The sequence below is a fragment of the Oryza sativa genome, chromosome 11, assembly GCF_034140825.1.
Source record: "Oryza sativa Japonica Group chromosome 11, ASM3414082v1".
Classification (NCBI taxonomy): Eukaryota; Viridiplantae; Streptophyta; class Magnoliopsida; order Poales; family Poaceae; genus Oryza; species Oryza sativa.
In genome coordinates, this window is record NC_089045.1 from 23,107,485 (window position 1) to 23,123,071 (window position 15,587).

The 15,587-nt window shown below is 42.9% G+C and overlaps 3 protein-coding genes across 4 annotated transcripts; 2 read left to right on the plus strand and 1 right to left on the minus strand.

The window, feature by feature from the left end:
• The first annotated feature begins 3,095 nt into the window (after positions 1 to 3,095).
• Positions 3,096 to 5,326, plus strand: LOC4350743 (receptor-like protein EIX1). The gene is made up of 2 exons (XM_066305901.1): positions 3,096 to 3,986; positions 5,316 to 5,326. The coding sequence occupies exons 1-2, from the start codon at positions 3,098 to 3,100 to the stop codon at positions 5,324 to 5,326; spliced, it is 900 nt and encodes a 299-aa protein (XP_066161998.1). The 5' UTR covers positions 3,096 to 3,097.
• Positions 5,327 to 5,887: 561 nt separating this feature from the next.
• LOC4350744 (uncharacterized) lies at positions 5,888 to 9,664 on the minus strand. The gene is made up of 5 exons (XM_015760085.3): positions 9,172 to 9,664; positions 7,995 to 8,234; positions 7,583 to 7,666; positions 6,827 to 6,956; positions 5,888 to 6,615 (listed from the first exon to the last, which is right to left on the minus strand). The coding sequence occupies exons 1-5, from the start codon at positions 9,522 to 9,524 to the stop codon at positions 6,205 to 6,207; spliced, it is 1,218 nt and encodes a 405-aa protein (XP_015615571.1). The 5' UTR covers positions 9,525 to 9,664; the 3' UTR covers positions 5,888 to 6,204.
• A 3,233-nt stretch (positions 9,665 to 12,897) lies between these two features.
• Positions 12,898 to 15,078, plus strand: LOC4350745 (prefoldin subunit 2). 2 transcript variants are annotated; one of them, XM_015760030.3, is made up of 2 exons: positions 12,898 to 13,100; positions 14,386 to 15,078. In XM_015760030.3, the coding sequence occupies exon 2, from the start codon at positions 14,436 to 14,438 to the stop codon at positions 14,877 to 14,879; it is 444 nt and encodes a 147-aa protein (XP_015615516.1). In that variant the 5' UTR covers positions 12,898 to 13,100; positions 14,386 to 14,435; the 3' UTR covers positions 14,880 to 15,078. The 2 variants fall into 2 exon arrangements, with proteins under 2 accessions (XP_015615516.1, XP_015615515.1); XM_015760029.3 differs by having other exon boundaries at positions 14,401 to 15,078.
• The last annotated feature ends 509 nt before the right edge of the window (positions 15,079 to 15,587 follow it).

Genomic DNA, 15,587 nt, shown 5'->3' on the forward strand with positions numbered 1-15,587 from the left:
TCGTGACGGTTTTTGCCTATAACCGCCAGCGAAAATTATAGGGCAACACCATAAAAAATCTTTTTTTATAGTGAATTAACCCAATCTTATCCTAAACGGCAAATATTTATGAACTGATTTTTTGGATGGTTCTACTAAGATGCAAATCGACCATACAAAACCACAAAAAAGCACGTCCATCTTGCATTTCATGTTTAGCATTTAACTTAACAAATTTTCTACAACAACACACGGGGATTTAACAATTATCTTGTAAAATTGATCCAACCAAGTGTAGTTGTTGATATTTCCTTTTTTTTTATAATACAGAACCACTTATATTGAATTAATTATTCACTACTACAAAAGTGATTTTTCTGTACGAGACCCCTTCATTTTTGCAAACAGACCATAACTAGTGGCGTCTGCAAAAATCAAGCGGCATTTTCGCAGCGGCTCCTTAAGACGCCCGTATGGAAAAATCACATATCTTACAAAATTTATATATATCTCTCTTATAGTTTATAAAACAATATAAGAGATATGTACATTTTGTGAACAATCTTACAAATCACTTTGTTGGATGAAGAAATGACCAAAATAAAAGTTATCGATTTCGATGAGTTATACAACTTTGTTATAGAAGAATTTTCCATTTGAAATCATTTAGTATTTGAAAATGTTGTTTGAAATTGTCATCATTTGAAATTCAAATTCAAACTGTCGAAACAAAGTCATATAGAAAAATGACCAAAACAAAAGTTGTAGATCTTGATAAGTTATACAACTTTGTTGTTGGCAATTTTTTTCATTTCAAATCATGTACTACCCGAAAAATTATTTGAATTTCCTATATTTTAAAATTTAAATTTTATATAGTTCAATCAAACTCGGATCGCGAAATGACCAACAGAAAAATTGTAGATCTCAATGAGTTCTACAACTTTGCTTTTGACAACTTTTTCACATGAGTTCATTTAGCATCTGAAAATTCGACTCGAAGTTTATTTAGTACCAAATTAATATTTTTAATAATTATTTTCGCATGCGGACGGTTATGTGGTCCGCATGTAAAACTGCCGGCATTTTTTCACTCCTCCTCTCTCTCTTTCCCTCCTCACCATTTCAAAATTTTTCAACCACCCCATTTAATTTCTCTCTCTCTCTTTATCTCCTCTCTCTCCCTCTCTCTTTCTCTCCTCTCCTCTCCTCTCTCTTTCTTCTCTCCTCTCTTCTCATCGACAGCGGGCATGGGTGCACGGCGATGGCGTCGGCGGGCAGCGAGGGCGAAGGATCTGGTGGCGCCGTCCTCGGGAGGGCCAATCCGTCACCCTAGGGAGGAGCTCAGCGCTCGACGGCGGACGGCGGGCGGCGGGCACGGTGATGGCCTGCGGCGGCGGATCCGGCGGCGCCGTCCTTGGGAGGGCCAGATCCGCCGCCCTAGGGAGGAGCTCGGCACTCGGCGGTGGATCTGGGGTCGGCGGTGGCAGCGGTGGTCTCGGGCGACGGCGGCAGCGGCGGTCTTGGGCAGCTGGCGACGAACGGTGGCGGCGGATCTGATTGGAGCGGATCCGGCGGCGCCGTCCTCGGGAGGGCCAGATCTGCCGCCCTACGGTGGAGCTCGACGCTCGGCGGTGGATCTGGGGGCGGCGGTGGCAGCGACGGTCTCGGGCGGTGGCGGCGGCGGTCTCGAGCGGCTGGCGATGGCGACGGCGATGGCGATGACGAGAGCAGAAGCGGCGGCTGTGACGATCTCGCGTGGGCGGTGGCGCTAGGTTTTTTTTCGTTTTTTTATTTTTGGAAATTTTTTTCGCGATTTTTTCTCTTTGCATGCGGTCGGCTTAAGCGCCCACATGCGAAAATCCGATTTTCGCATGCGGGTGCCCTGGCCGCATGCAAAGATTTGCATTTTTGCAGACGATTTGGCGCATGCAGTTGGCGCAACTGCATGTGAAAATCGCTCCGGCCCGTTTGCGAAAACGGTTTCTGTAGTAGTTATTGAGCAATCAAATTTCATGTAAAACCCTAGGTATTATAGTTTTTGTTGCAAAAAATCATAGAAATTTTAGCATGTGATAGATAACCACATGCAGGTATAGTTTCACAAAATCATGCTATTAATCATTTGTTCTTTGATTCATGATACTTCTGAAATCAAAAATCAAATCTCAAATTTATGGTTTATTCGATCCATCACATAAGTTTTAGCCTCTAAGGTATGCTTTTTTTATTTTTCTACAATAACAAATTAAATTTGATTAACATTTTTGTTTTTCAAACTATAAAATCATGATACTCGGGATTTATGCGTCACTTGTGGCTTTGCTAACTTGTACCATAATACGCGCGTAGGTTTATGAAATACGTACCCTTTGATGGATGGTTGACCTAGGGTTTTTGTTAGATGACAGATTGACAGTCCTTGTTTTTAAATACTATACATAATTGTTTGTAGCATTTAGATAGTTTATCTAAGTACATACAGACCGCAAAAAGGCTATTAGACGAGAGCGAGACTAATCCGCTAGCCATGACACAGACAGTGTCAGCTGTTTTTGAAACTTACTAAAGTTGAGCTATAGTGCGTTGGGTAAAAAAAAAAAAGCATTTGTGCCTCCAGCTTTATTCTATACGTATACGACGACTGTGTGTGTATTATTATTAAAGTTGACCTACTACGGGGGGTGTTTAGATTCAGTGGTGTAAAGTTTTAACGTGTCACATCGGATATTATATATGGTGTCGCTGAGGTGTTCGTGTACTAAAACAAAAACTAATTATAGATTCCGTCAGTAAACCGCAAGACAAATTTATTAAACCTAATTAATCCGTCATTAGCAAATGTTTACTGTACGTAGCACCATATTATCAAATCATGGAGCAATTAGGCTTAAAAGATTCGTCTCGCAAAATAATTATTTTTAGGCTATATTTAATACTTTATACATGTGTTCAAACATTTCATGTGACAGGGTGAAAAAATTTTGGTTGGAATCTAAACAGGGCCTACATACCTAAACAAAAACTTGAGCCAACAGTTTTTTTTCAAGAATAATCATTTTTACCTCTATATATATTGTGACTTTCATGATCCAAGCTAGCCTACCCAGTATCCACCATGGATCCTACACAGAAGTTCCTTCTCTTCCTCCTCGTTGGAGTAGCCGCCACCTTGTCCCTTGCAACCAATTCACCGGTGCCGCAGTGGCCAGCCAGCTGCACGCCACGGGAGAGGGAGGCCTTGCTGGCCTTCAAGCGAGGCATCACCGGTGATCCCGCAGGTCGTCTCACCTCGTGGAAGCGAGGTAGCCATGACTGCTGCCAGTGGAGGGGCGTCCGGTGCAGCAACCTCACCGGCCATGTCCTTGAGCTCCACCTTCGGAATAACTTCCCGCGATACGACGAAGCAACAGCTTTGGTGGGGCACATAAGTACTTCTCTGATCTCTCTCGAGCACCTAGAGCACCTTGACCTCAGCAATAACAATCTCGTGGGTCCAGCCGGCCGATTCCCGCGGTTCGTCAGCTCTCTCAGGAACCTGATATATATTAACTTCTCTGGTATGCCATTAACAGGTATGGTGCCGCCTCAACTCGGTAATATTACAAAGCTGCAATATCTCGACCTTTCCCATGGAATAGGTATGTACTCAACAGATATACAGTGGCTCACCAATCTACCAGCCCTAAGGTACCTAGGCTTATCAAATGTAAACCTCAGCAGAGTATCTGACTGGCCTCGTGTGGTGAACATGAATTCATATCTAATAGTACTCGATCTTTCTGGTTGCTCTCTTACAAGTGCAAGCCAATCATTCTCACAGTTAAACCTCACAAGACTCGAGAAGCTCGACCTCTCCTACAATAATTTTAACCAACCTTTGGCATCTTGTTGGTTTTGGAATTTGACAAGTCTCACGTACCTTGATCTTATAATGAACATTTTGCCCGGTCAGTTTCCAGATTCACTAGGAGACATGAAGGCCCTCCAGGTCTTCAGATTCTCGAGTAATGGTCACAGTATCATAATGCCAAACTTGCTACAAAACCTATGCAATTTAGAAATCTTAGACCTTGGAGGCCTAAGTTCCTGCAACATAACAGAGCTTCTCGATAGTTTGATGCATTGCTTAACCAAAAGAATACGGAAACTATATTTGTGGGACAACAATATCACTGGAACTCTGCCAACTGGGGTGGGCAAATTTACTAGTTTGGACACTCTTGATCTCTCTCATAACCAACTGACTGGATCTGTTCCATATGAGATTAGCATGCTGACTAGTTTGGCTAAGATCGACCTAAGCCTCAATAACCTGACAGGTGAAATCACAGAGGAACACTTAGCTGGCTTAAAGAGTTTAAAAAGCTTAAACTTGTATTATAATCCCTACTTGAAGATTGTGCTTGGTGATGAATGGTTACCGCCCTTTAGACTAGAGGTGGCGAGATTTGGATCTTGTCAGCTAGGTCCAATGTTTCCTTCGTGGCTTCAATGGATGGTGAATATTAAAGAACTTGATATTTGGAGCACAGGTATAACCGATCAACTTCCACATTGGTTTTGGACAACATTTTCTAAGGCAACAGACTTAGTCATATCCTCCAACAATATCAGTGGTAGCTTGCCAGCAAATATGGAAACCATGTCACTAGAAAGACTCTATTTAGGTTCAAATCAAATAACCGGTGTAATACCAATCCTGCCACCTAACCTCACCTGGTTGGAGATCCAAAATAACATGCTATCAGGGTCTGTGGCATCAAAAACCTTTGGATCAGCTCCACAACTAGGTTTTATGGATCTATCCTCCAACAACATCAAAGGTCATATTCCAGGTTCTATCTGCGAGTTGCAGCACTTGCAATACTTGAATTTAGCCAACAATCATTTGGAGGGAGAATTTCCTCAATGCATTGGGATGACAGAACTACAGCATTTTATCCTAAATAACAATAGCTTATCCGGCAAGGTCCCGTCTTTTCTGAAAGGTTGCAAGCAGCTAAAGTACCTGGATCTATCACAGAATAAGTTCCATGGAAGATTGCCAAGTTGAATTGGAAACTTCTCAGAAGTACAAATTCTAATCCTAAACAACAATTCGTTCTCTGGGCATATCCCAACCAGCATCACCAATCTTGCAAAACTTGCTCGGTTGAATCTGGCAAACAATAATATATCAGGCGTCTTGCCTTGACAGTTCACATTTTCAGAGGCAAGGCGACAAAGAGAAAGCGTCATGTTATATATACCCTTGATACCCCCATGGAAGATTAATACTACAGTTTGTATGTCGGCATTGTCGTTGAACTACTTGTATGCTATGTTAACTGCAGAGAAAAGTTAGATTTCCATCTACTACCTACAGTCTTGGGCTTGTGCTAGCATTTGCCGTTGTCCTTTATATTGTTCCCATCCATATGTTGTTTCCTCTGTAAACTACTAATAAGTGTTGCTTAATTATTGTAATGAATGTAGACCTTTTCTCACTTCTCATTGAAACTAAATTAAGACTATGGATGGTAATGGGCTGATGGCTAGAGAATAGATCAGCATAGCAAATTACTCGGATCTCAATACAAGCATGAACAAATGAGACCATTAATACACACGGTTCAGCTCCTGAAGCTTCCTGAGAGCAAGTTTAATATAGCCAATTACTAGCTCCAATTCATATATAGCCAATCTAATAGCTCATTCATACAATAGTTACATACTACACTATCAATACCTGGTCCCACCTATCATACACACACTGTGTCTTGGAGTCCGTGCTACAACTGGCTACAAATCTGTAGCCCGCTGCCCTTCTCTCTCCTCATTTATCTACTTAAAATATGTTTGCAGCTGGCTTATAGCCTGCTATTGTACCTGCTCTTAGACTGCTTACACTTAAAAAGCAGAGCAGTAGACAATTTAAAGCATTAGCTGCGATGATAGCCTATTAATATTGCAGTTCATTGGAGCACTAATCTTACATCAGAAAGCATAATAATAGGGAGTCCACACTAGACATAGGCACATAGGCATCATTGTTTGAAGCAAAAGAGTTGGCACTAGCACTACAATCAAATGCTGCAATTCAGCTATAAACACAAAATGCACTAGAAACTTCACGGACATGGAACTTTAAACACACATGCCAGTAAACCTGTCCGTCGCAAAAGGTAATGACCACCGAGAACACTGGGCACCAGCACGGTCATGCCCATAAGATCAGGCTGTTCATGATTTGTTGGAACGGGACCTCAGTCTGCTCGCAACACAGTCAGGGCTTCGTTCGATCCACTTCCTCTTCTTTGGACCCGTCGGCTTAGATGGAGTGGCACACCCAATGTCCAGATTTACTTGACAATCCTGAGAGTCAGAAGTCACGACAGATTCGCTCCTGCTATCATCATTGTCGCTGTCATCAGGGGGATTATTCACTTGGTGGTCAGCTTCTACCTTCTGGATAGCTTTGCCGCTCATTTCTGCATCCTCTTGATCCTCCTTAGCAACTGGAGCCTGGTCAGATTCGGATGAGGCTTCTGACTTGGTAGCTGCCACCTTGTTTGAATCAGCTGAGCCTGCTGGGGATGCACGCTGTGTTGCGATGAGATAGTGAGCCACAGACTTGTACCCAAGGCTGACAACCTGCATGAAGGGAAAATGCTTGCTTGCTCAGAACTGTTGGATAGATTACTACATTGTTTGTGAAATAGAGTAGTAAGCACCATCTTACATATCATCCATTATTTAGTTTCTTGTCCTACCTTGAAAGTAGGACAAGTACCACAAACAAACAAAAGTGAACACATGAAATTGGCATTTTGTGCTTCCAAATGTAAATAGATCATATCAGTACCTTCCTATACGCAGCACCAGTTGGAAACCATCCTTTCTTAGTTCTGCAGATACTGCAATTGCAAATGCCACGACAAACTGGACATATCCAATCAGGATTCTTCTTAGCTTCGAGCACATTCTCACCATACCTGCATTAATTATAAAGTCAGTCCAAAATGGAGAGCTCAATCGGTTTAGGTACTAGTAGTTTATGTACAGTCTATTTGTAATCTTCCAGTAACTAAAAGTGTGTGGGAATTTACTACTTTCCAATATCTATTGCTGATCATTTCAACTTGATATTTTAATGCAAGCAAAAACTAACGGGTAGGCAGTTAAAAAAAACACTAACAGGTAGGTGATTACCAATTCATAAAACCCTCCATGCTTGCAATAAATTCAGAAGTCAAATTTTAAAACTTGAATACTAGGAAACCCTGTTTTGATTCACAAATTAGGACACGGATATTAAGAATTCTGTTTTGATTTGCAAAAACTTGAAGTTAGAAAACATATCCAGATGCAAAAACTGAGTAGTTTTGTTCCTGTAACTTGAACCCTGGCTCAAACCTTCAAGTTAAAGGATACAGAGATGCAAACATAATGTAATAGACAAAGATGGCAGAGAAGGATGTATGGAACAATCGATTAAAAAAATAATAGCACTAAGAAAAGATGCATGTTCGCTACAGCTATCATATGCAATAGTGTGTCCACTTTTTTCAGGAAAATCATTGGTCGATTGAGAAAGTATGAGAAAAGAAAAGGGCCCCACCTCATGTACAAACAATCCCCACAGAACTGCCCCTGGACAATCTGGCATTTACAGCAGCTGGTATGATGGCCAAGAGTTTTCTGCCTGTATCATGGAAACATCAAACTATTATGTCACAGTTTCACAACATGAACAGCATTTAACAGATTCTTCAGTAGAAGTAATTTAAATTGTAAATTGGCGGCTACACTAACTTGGTTTATTTTTCTCATTTTGTCATTACTAAGAATGTACACTGTTCCATACAGATCCTATTAGTTTAATATTATAGAAGGGGAACCATTGTATATTTGTGCACATTGTCTTTCTTAACCTTACAGTAACAGTCAATACTATTACATCTAAGCAAAGGAACCTGTAGCAAAAGTACAGCTATACAACATTGCCATATGATTCTTCCAGGGAAACTTACCGGCACTGATGACAGGTTTGGCCCCTCACTTGATCATAGATGCGCTTACCATCTTTCCCATAACCATCCACAAAGAGAGTCCAGGGTTCCACACAAGGGCCTAAAAGTTTCTCATCCTCTTCCGTGTAAACTTCTTCCTTTGATCCAGCCTCGATTAGAACAGAGTTTCCACCTTCATTGTCGTCCTTGTCCTTTTTAGTCCGAATTTCACAGTAGCTAACAGGCTCTACGTTCTTCAGCCTACATTAAAAATGGATACAGAACAAGACGATTCTTGTTAAGCCATTCCTATACAAACCATAGTAAAGGCCAAGATTGAAGGAATGCATATGAACCAACAGAAACTTAAATCAATATATAGCTTCTTGTTAACACAAGAAAGAAATTAACACACTGCAGTTTTAATTTGTGGCAAATAAACTAGGTGCCAGTAAAACATGAGAAAGCCATACACTTTCATGAACGTAAAAATTGTAACTGCTGGTTTTAGTAGAATCCTTAAGAGGAAAAGCATCAGTTGCAACTATCAACCATATGTAGCATTCGATGATTGAATATTGTGTTAATCACAGGATTCAGTAATGGGATTATGTTTAGAGAGTTGCCTTTTTTTTTCCAACTACAACGATTCATATTCAGGTACCAAGAGAGGTGCGTGCAAGATAAGAACAGCATGGTAAGCAAAGATTTGAGCATTTAGTACTGACATGAGCCGTAATGAAGTTTTAACACATGTAAGCAAGTAGCAGAAGGGGATAGAAAATAATTCTAACAAAATCGCATGATTGATGAACTGATGAACAAGAACTGTAAATGAGCCTAATCACAGCATACCGTACAATAATTTCCCAAACTATCATAATCGAAATGTAACGGATTATTGAACCAAAGATACGCATATCCAAAAGAATTGAACTGCATGAAAGAACATTTCCTTTTTTTCCCGCTACATCAATCAACCGCAGTCCGCTCAAGCACCGATTATTACAACAAATAAAAAAAGAAAAAGAAAGAATAGAACTGCATAAAAGATAAGTAACAGATTTCCCCGCGACTAAGCATAGAAATTTCTCGATCCATCGCCACCAATCAACCACTCAAGCACCAACCATTTCTGCATAAACCCCCCCAAATGGAAACTTCCCCCCAATAGAGTTAAATCGCCCAACCCCCAAACCTGAGAGACCGACGAGCAGGCGATGGCGAGGCGGGCTTGATCATCCTCCCCACGCCGACGGACCCCGGCGTCACGGCCGCCTTCCTCCGCCCGCGGCCTCTCCCGCTCCCGCTCCCGGCGAGGCCGCCCGCGGACTGGTTGAAGCGGGTGGCGAGGTCGAGTATCCCCAGCTTCTGCATCCGCTCCATGTTCTCCCGGATCCTCTCCGCCCTCTCCCTCTCGTACCCCTCCGCCGCATCCGCCGCCACCACCGGCGACGACAACACGGGGCTCCTCGCCGCCTCCTCCGCAGCCTTCGGCGGCCGCCCCCTCCGACCAGGCGCATTCGCCGCGGCCCCCCGGGTGCTCACCATGGCTTGCTAGCTAGCTAATACAACTTGTCTTGGTTGGTGGGTCGAAGCCTTCTCGCTCGCCGGCGGCGAAGTCGTCGGCGGCGGTGAGCCGAGGGTTTTAGCGGCGGAGGAGGAGGAGAAAAGCCGCGATTGCAACGGTCAGATTTTCTCGCTGCCTCTCCACGCGGATTTTATAGGCGGGGGCTCACCGGGGCGGTGACCCGACCCCGCTCGCCCTCTTTTGCACGCGTTCGGTTACCCAGCCCACTCGGCTACGCTCACTGACGTATGGGCCCTGGATTGGGTGGGTCCCACCAGTAGGTGAGGTGATGTGGGTGGGTACATTTGTGCGTGCGCGCACGCTGTGTCGCCCGTGCGTAGTGGGGTGAGTGGAGAGGGGGGAGTAGGGTGGGGTTCACGTGCGGGGGTGGGTTGTGTGGCGCTCGCTGACAGGTGGGGTCAGGTTAGCGGCGCGTTAACTGTGGGGCCCATCTGTCAGTGGAGGTGGGGAACCTACCTTCGTGTGTTCGGGGTGGCGGGAATGGAAAGGTGTGCGCGCGCGGGTGGCCGAAGAGGCAACCTACCTGTACTAAAGTAGTAGACCTACAGTGGACTTGTAAAGTACAGGCGATGGTGTGAATTTTGGGAAATTGTTTACCAGTTGCCAATTGTATCTCGGTTTTGTACCGTTGGAATCGATAAACTTTGGAAACTACTAGGATATTTGGTTTTTGAAATCGCATTGATGCATTTCTGTGTGTGTTGACAGCTAGGACAACCTTTGGTTTAAGATGATTTCTTGCCGTTGATTTCAAAAATTGCCATTACAAGGTCATTAGGTGGTTGCTTAATTTTGATGCCTAATTGTCAATATTTGGTAAAATTGAAATGTGTAAGTTGTATTTGGTTTGTTTCCTTTCTCAACTTTTTTTCTTGTAAGAGGAAGATTTTAGAATTGCAGGTAATGGAGGCTAGTTTAGGCAACTTATAATTTATTTTGGCAACGAACATATCAACACTATAGCTCATTTGCAACTCCGTGTATGCATTATTTTTTTTATCTAATCCCAACAAATCCCTTTTTTCTATTTTTTAATCTAATCTCAACTAATCCTTACTCATGAGTAGGAATTGCAACACCACTAATCTCCGATGAGACTACAACTCCGACATCGAGAATGCAAGAACCGAGCAACAAAGCTACTCAAAAGCCTGCCCTAACCCTTTTTTTTCGGATCAACTTCCATATTTCCCATAGCCTAATTTTTCATTGATAACGCAACACAAATAAGGTTAAGACAACAAGTTATTTTTAAGGGAGAGAGGCATACCATAGAGCATGTGGTAAAAGATTAGATGGTGATGAGACAACGACTTCTTGGCAAGGATGAGAGGCGTCATCTTCGTCATGACGAGCAACAACTTCTCGATGATGGTGAGTGCCAATATCTTGGTGAAGATGAGCGGCAACTTGTGGTGATGGATGCCGACATAGACGAAGGGGACCTTATAGCTATAGGTAGATTTGATTAGGAGAAACATGAGAGAGGGGGCGGCGGGTGGAAAGGAGAGGGAGAATAGAAGAGGGCATTGTTGACGGAATATATAGATGTCCATTTTCTGTCGGGCCTACTTGGGCTTCCAAACGATAAACCATAAGATCCAAGCCCTGATAGGTGTATTGGCCATCGACCGTTTACGCTTTGTTGGAATGACTAGCCCATAAAAATTGATAAAGCCCAAATTATGTACACAACATGGGTGTTATGTGCTAAAACGAGTATTAGCTAAGTAGTGGTTGTATGACTTCACCTATTCAGATTCAGATCCATATTGACCACAAATATTACATACACGTGATATGCTTTCAACGTAATTTTATTGAGGTTAGCAATTTTTCTTTTGGAATGCTAGGGAACATCACCGGCCTCTACCTGCATCCCCGCATGGTATGTTCCCTCGTGTGAGGGATTCGCTACCATGATCTATGCATCCTAGTTTAACACACACTTCTTATGCTTATCATCGTCGCCTTTGTAGCTGGTGGCAAAGTTGCCATGCAGCCAACCGTAGAAGGTATATTTTTCCATGTACTCGTAGATGAGCACGTTGTCGTGTCATCGCTGTCGTTTTGGCTGCTCCAAAGATGAGGATCTTAACATGGTGGCAGTGATAGACGCGGGCGAGGAGCATGCCGATGTCCATGTGCATGATCCGCTAGTTGGACATATCTCACCCATCTCGCCCGTGGATAGTTCATCGACTGCTCTGCCAGAGCCGATGACAAACTGGTCGCTTGGATTTTCCGTTGTCTTCGATCACCTCTGCCTAGAACTTTCGTCGTGTCGACCCCTTCACCACAAACTATCGGGCATTCGTATTGTTGCTTGCCCATGCGAAATGAGAATGTCGTGCAGTTCACCTTCCTAGACTGCTGCTTGCTACCCCCACACTATCATGAACACCAATGCAACCATCATTGAGCACCCCCATAGCATAGTTGGGTGGCTTCGACCTGGGCTCCAATGAGGAAGCCGTGTTCGAGGTGTCAATGGGGGTGGTCAGGGACTCATGTGGCCACGGTAGGGCAACTCCTTCAACACTCGTGGGCATAGCTGTAGTGCAATGGGCGCGACGGTGAGGTACCACAATAGAGCATGTGTTTTTGAATATAGACGTGGTACTCACATGTATTAGAGCATGTACCCACCTAGCACCTATCACCCACAGGCATGAGACCTGGTATCATAATATAATGCTCGAAACAGGTTCCTACCTACTACTTTTGTTTCAGGTTATAAGACTTTCTAGCATTGCCCATATTCATATAGATATCAATGAATTTAGGCACACATATATGTCTAAATTCATTAATATATATATGAATGTGGATAATGCTAGAAAGTCTAATAATATGAAACGGAGGAAGTAACAAGTTAACAACAACCATCGCTTGTTTTTTTCTTTGGCATGTTAATGGGGGCACACTATATTCACCTGTGCGCGCGTACTTGTACCGATGTTCACTAGATTTGGCAGCATTTTCTTTGCTGATAATTCTTTTTCCGGATTCCACCCCCATTTACCTTGTTTTCTTTTTACTGCCAATATTTTTGGGAAAATCCATCTGTTTCCAGTTTTGTGACCGAATTATGATGCAAAATTTCCACAGGGTTAGTTATGCGAATTATGCACAAACACATTTAAAATCAGTATCCAATTACCGTTATTACACTTATGGGTTATCTGAATATCTGATTCCAATTACCAAAGCTTTTAGAAACGGCCCATTTACTAACCCGTCCAGTGAAAGCCCAATCACAGTCATGGGCTGCGCCATTAGCCCATTATTCATGTGAATACTTCTATTCACAGGGACCACTACGTAAAAGTCACACCTAGGTTTTCACCTCGCCGTCCCACTCCCACCCACGCCGCCGCCACCGCCGCCGCCGCCGCCGCTTCACTCGCCGGAGCGCCATCTCTAGCCGCCGCCGCCGTCCTCCCCCTGAGAAAGCGTCGATTCCGTCCGGGGGTGGGCAGCGGTGGGACTCGTATCCGGACGGCCGCAGATTCGTTGAGCGACCCGCGCTGCTGGTTAGTCCAAAACCTTTTTACCTGAGCCCCTAGGTTTGATGGTTCTTGATCTGGAGAAGTTTAGGGGAGAAATATGGCTGCGATCAAGGATTGCAGCCTCCGCATTTGCTCTCGCAAGAAGGTGGGGAGTAGTAGGGCGGATTTTAGGGGCGATTTTGCAACACGTGTGAGATTGATTTTTTTCCCCTGTTACCGACGGAACTGTGACTGTTTCATTTGAAGTTATTGCATTATCTCGAGTGAAAATTCTTGTTCCAGTGCAGGAATTTAGATGAACTGCACAAGCTGGCCACGTTAGCCATGTGATGGTGATATTGGTTTGATCTTTGTGGACTTGCTTAGTCCAATCAGGATCTGACTGTGTTCATAAATGTAGTGTTGGTGAATTGTATTCTCCATTATGTCTGGAGGCGAATTACTTAGTCTGTACATGCAACTGGCAGGAATTGATTCGTTAATAGTTACCAAAAACCTGGATAGATTGGATGGGCATTGGTTACCAGAGCTCATAATGACCAAATTGGCTTCCTCAGATAACTTTGTACGAACACTGCCCGTACCTGTTCCTGATGGCATTTCATTATCAATAAATTCCATCCTTCTTGTATGTTGACCAAAAAGATGTAAGGCCGCTATCTTGATTTGTGTAGTCATGGTTTTTTCAGTTGGGCGGTCATCCCGACCGATTAAATTGTTCCAAATTAGTAGCTGGTTGTTTCTTTGATTTGTAAGCCATGTTGGTTCTTTCTGAATTAATAGTTGGTTTTCCCGCAAAAAAAAAGAATTAATAGTTGGTTATTTCTTTGATTTGTAATCCAGGTTTGTTCTTTATTTAGAAAGCGTTAAACCTCTATTAGGAGAGTGTAGTATATGCAAGGCATATAAAATTCTTTACGTTTCTATTGCCGTTTCTGGAAATGTTACGGTAGCTCTATTCCGCATATGCTTCCTAACCATTGGTCATACTATTGTGTGCTACAGTATTTTGTTTGCCACATGTTGGGTGTTGCCCTTGTATTTATATGACATCCATATTGCCCTTGCTTTGATTGAATTGACAGATGGTAGCTACTACCCTGCTTTCCCTCGAGGAACTAATCCACCGAGAGTCGTGTGTTCCCGTGATTCCGTAATATTTTAGAATATTGTGGAATTAGAGAAAATAATGTTAATTGTTATTAAATCATAATAACTGGCAGTTAGTGTAAAAGTTTGTACTGTTTATGCCATATCATTACTCTTGCATGTTTTTTTATATGTTGACGAATATGCTAAAAATATGCAGTTTTTCATTCTGCAGGTTTTAGTCTTGTTGGCATCCTTCTGTTAAGGAAAATGGCAAGCAAAGCAGGTGGTGACGGCAAAGAAGCCATCAATGAGCAAATAATTGCAAACACTTATGGGAACATGCGGTCTGAAATGACTCAACTTTACACCAAGATTACAGAATTAGAGATGGAAGTCAGTGAACACTCTCTTGTGATTGGCGCAATCGAGCCACTGGATCACTCAAGGCGCTGCTACAGAATGGTTGGTGGCGTCCTGGTTGAAAGGACCATCAGGGAAGTCTTGCCTGCGGTGCATCGCAACAAGGAGGGCCTTGAAGAGGTAATCGCTCGCATGCATGAAGCACTGGAGAAGAAAAAGAAGGAGATCACCGAGTTTGAGCTGAAGTACAAGATCAGGATCCGGAAGGCGGACAGCAACGCTGATGAGGAAGAAGGCAGCAAGAAGGAAGGGTCTGCTCAGGGTGTTCTTGTTGGTCCTGCTGGCCAGTGAAGCAAAATGTCAAGCTTGCATACTGGTTTTTCCTAGAGATTATGAAAGTTAGGTTGCTCTTTGCTAGATGTCAACTGATTTCGGTCTCTCTTTCTATCTGTGTGTGAAGTATACTACTATTCTTCTGTGGAACCGTGGAATCCGTTCCATGTACAATTGAATGCTATCTGGCTATGCTAGTTGATAACTTCGGTCATAACTGCAGGTTTTGTGCAGGTATTCTAGGTGAGAACTTTGGTAAGATTTTGTGCAGGTTGCAACATGATTTGTTCATCTTTGGATGCCCATCTGTTCTGGTGTTTGCCATATGCTCCACACTTTTCTGCTTCACCATGGCATGTTTTTGAAATTTAACTTAATCCAATTGCATTTTGTAAGCAATTCTTTTGTACATCCTCCATGCAAAGCTATCCATATAGGAGGTTGCAAATCCTCTAGCACGAAACTCATGGGAGAACGGAAGTTCACAAGAAAACAGTACAAGGCCAGGCTGCTATATGTTGACCAATTACTGATAATACGTCCAATTATACGTCAAATGGCGTATTAGCGACAAAAATATAATTTATGGTTAAAATTTTACATGTGTTTTTTCATGACTTGAACGCCATGTTAAAAAAGAAACTATTACAAAGAAAAAAAAATCAAAAACCAACTCTAAAATTAAGTTTTAAGATTCAAATTTTGGTATCTGTATATAAGTTGTAG

Excerpts from the sequence above, each read along its gene's own strand:
- LOC4350743 (XM_066305901.1), top strand. The coding sequence starts at position 3,098 with ATGGATCCTACACAGAAGTTCCTTCTCTTCCTCCTCGTTGGAGTAGCC.
- LOC4350744 (XM_015760085.3), bottom strand. The coding sequence starts at position 9,524 with ATGGTGAGCACCCGGGGGGCCGCGGCGAATGCGCCTGGTCGGAGGGGG. Across the intron at positions 7,667-7,994 it reads CAAACCTGTCATCAGTGCCG|GCAGAAAACTCTTGGCCATC; the intron begins GTAAGTTTCCCT and ends TCCATGATACAG. Across the intron at positions 6,616-6,826 it reads CTGGTGCTGCGTATAGGAAG|GTTGTCAGCCTTGGGTACAA; the intron begins GTACTGATATGA and ends CCCTTCATGCAG.
- LOC4350745 (XM_015760030.3), top strand. The coding sequence starts at position 14,436 with ATGGCAAGCAAAGCAGGTGGTGACGGCAAAGAAGCCATCAATGAGCAA.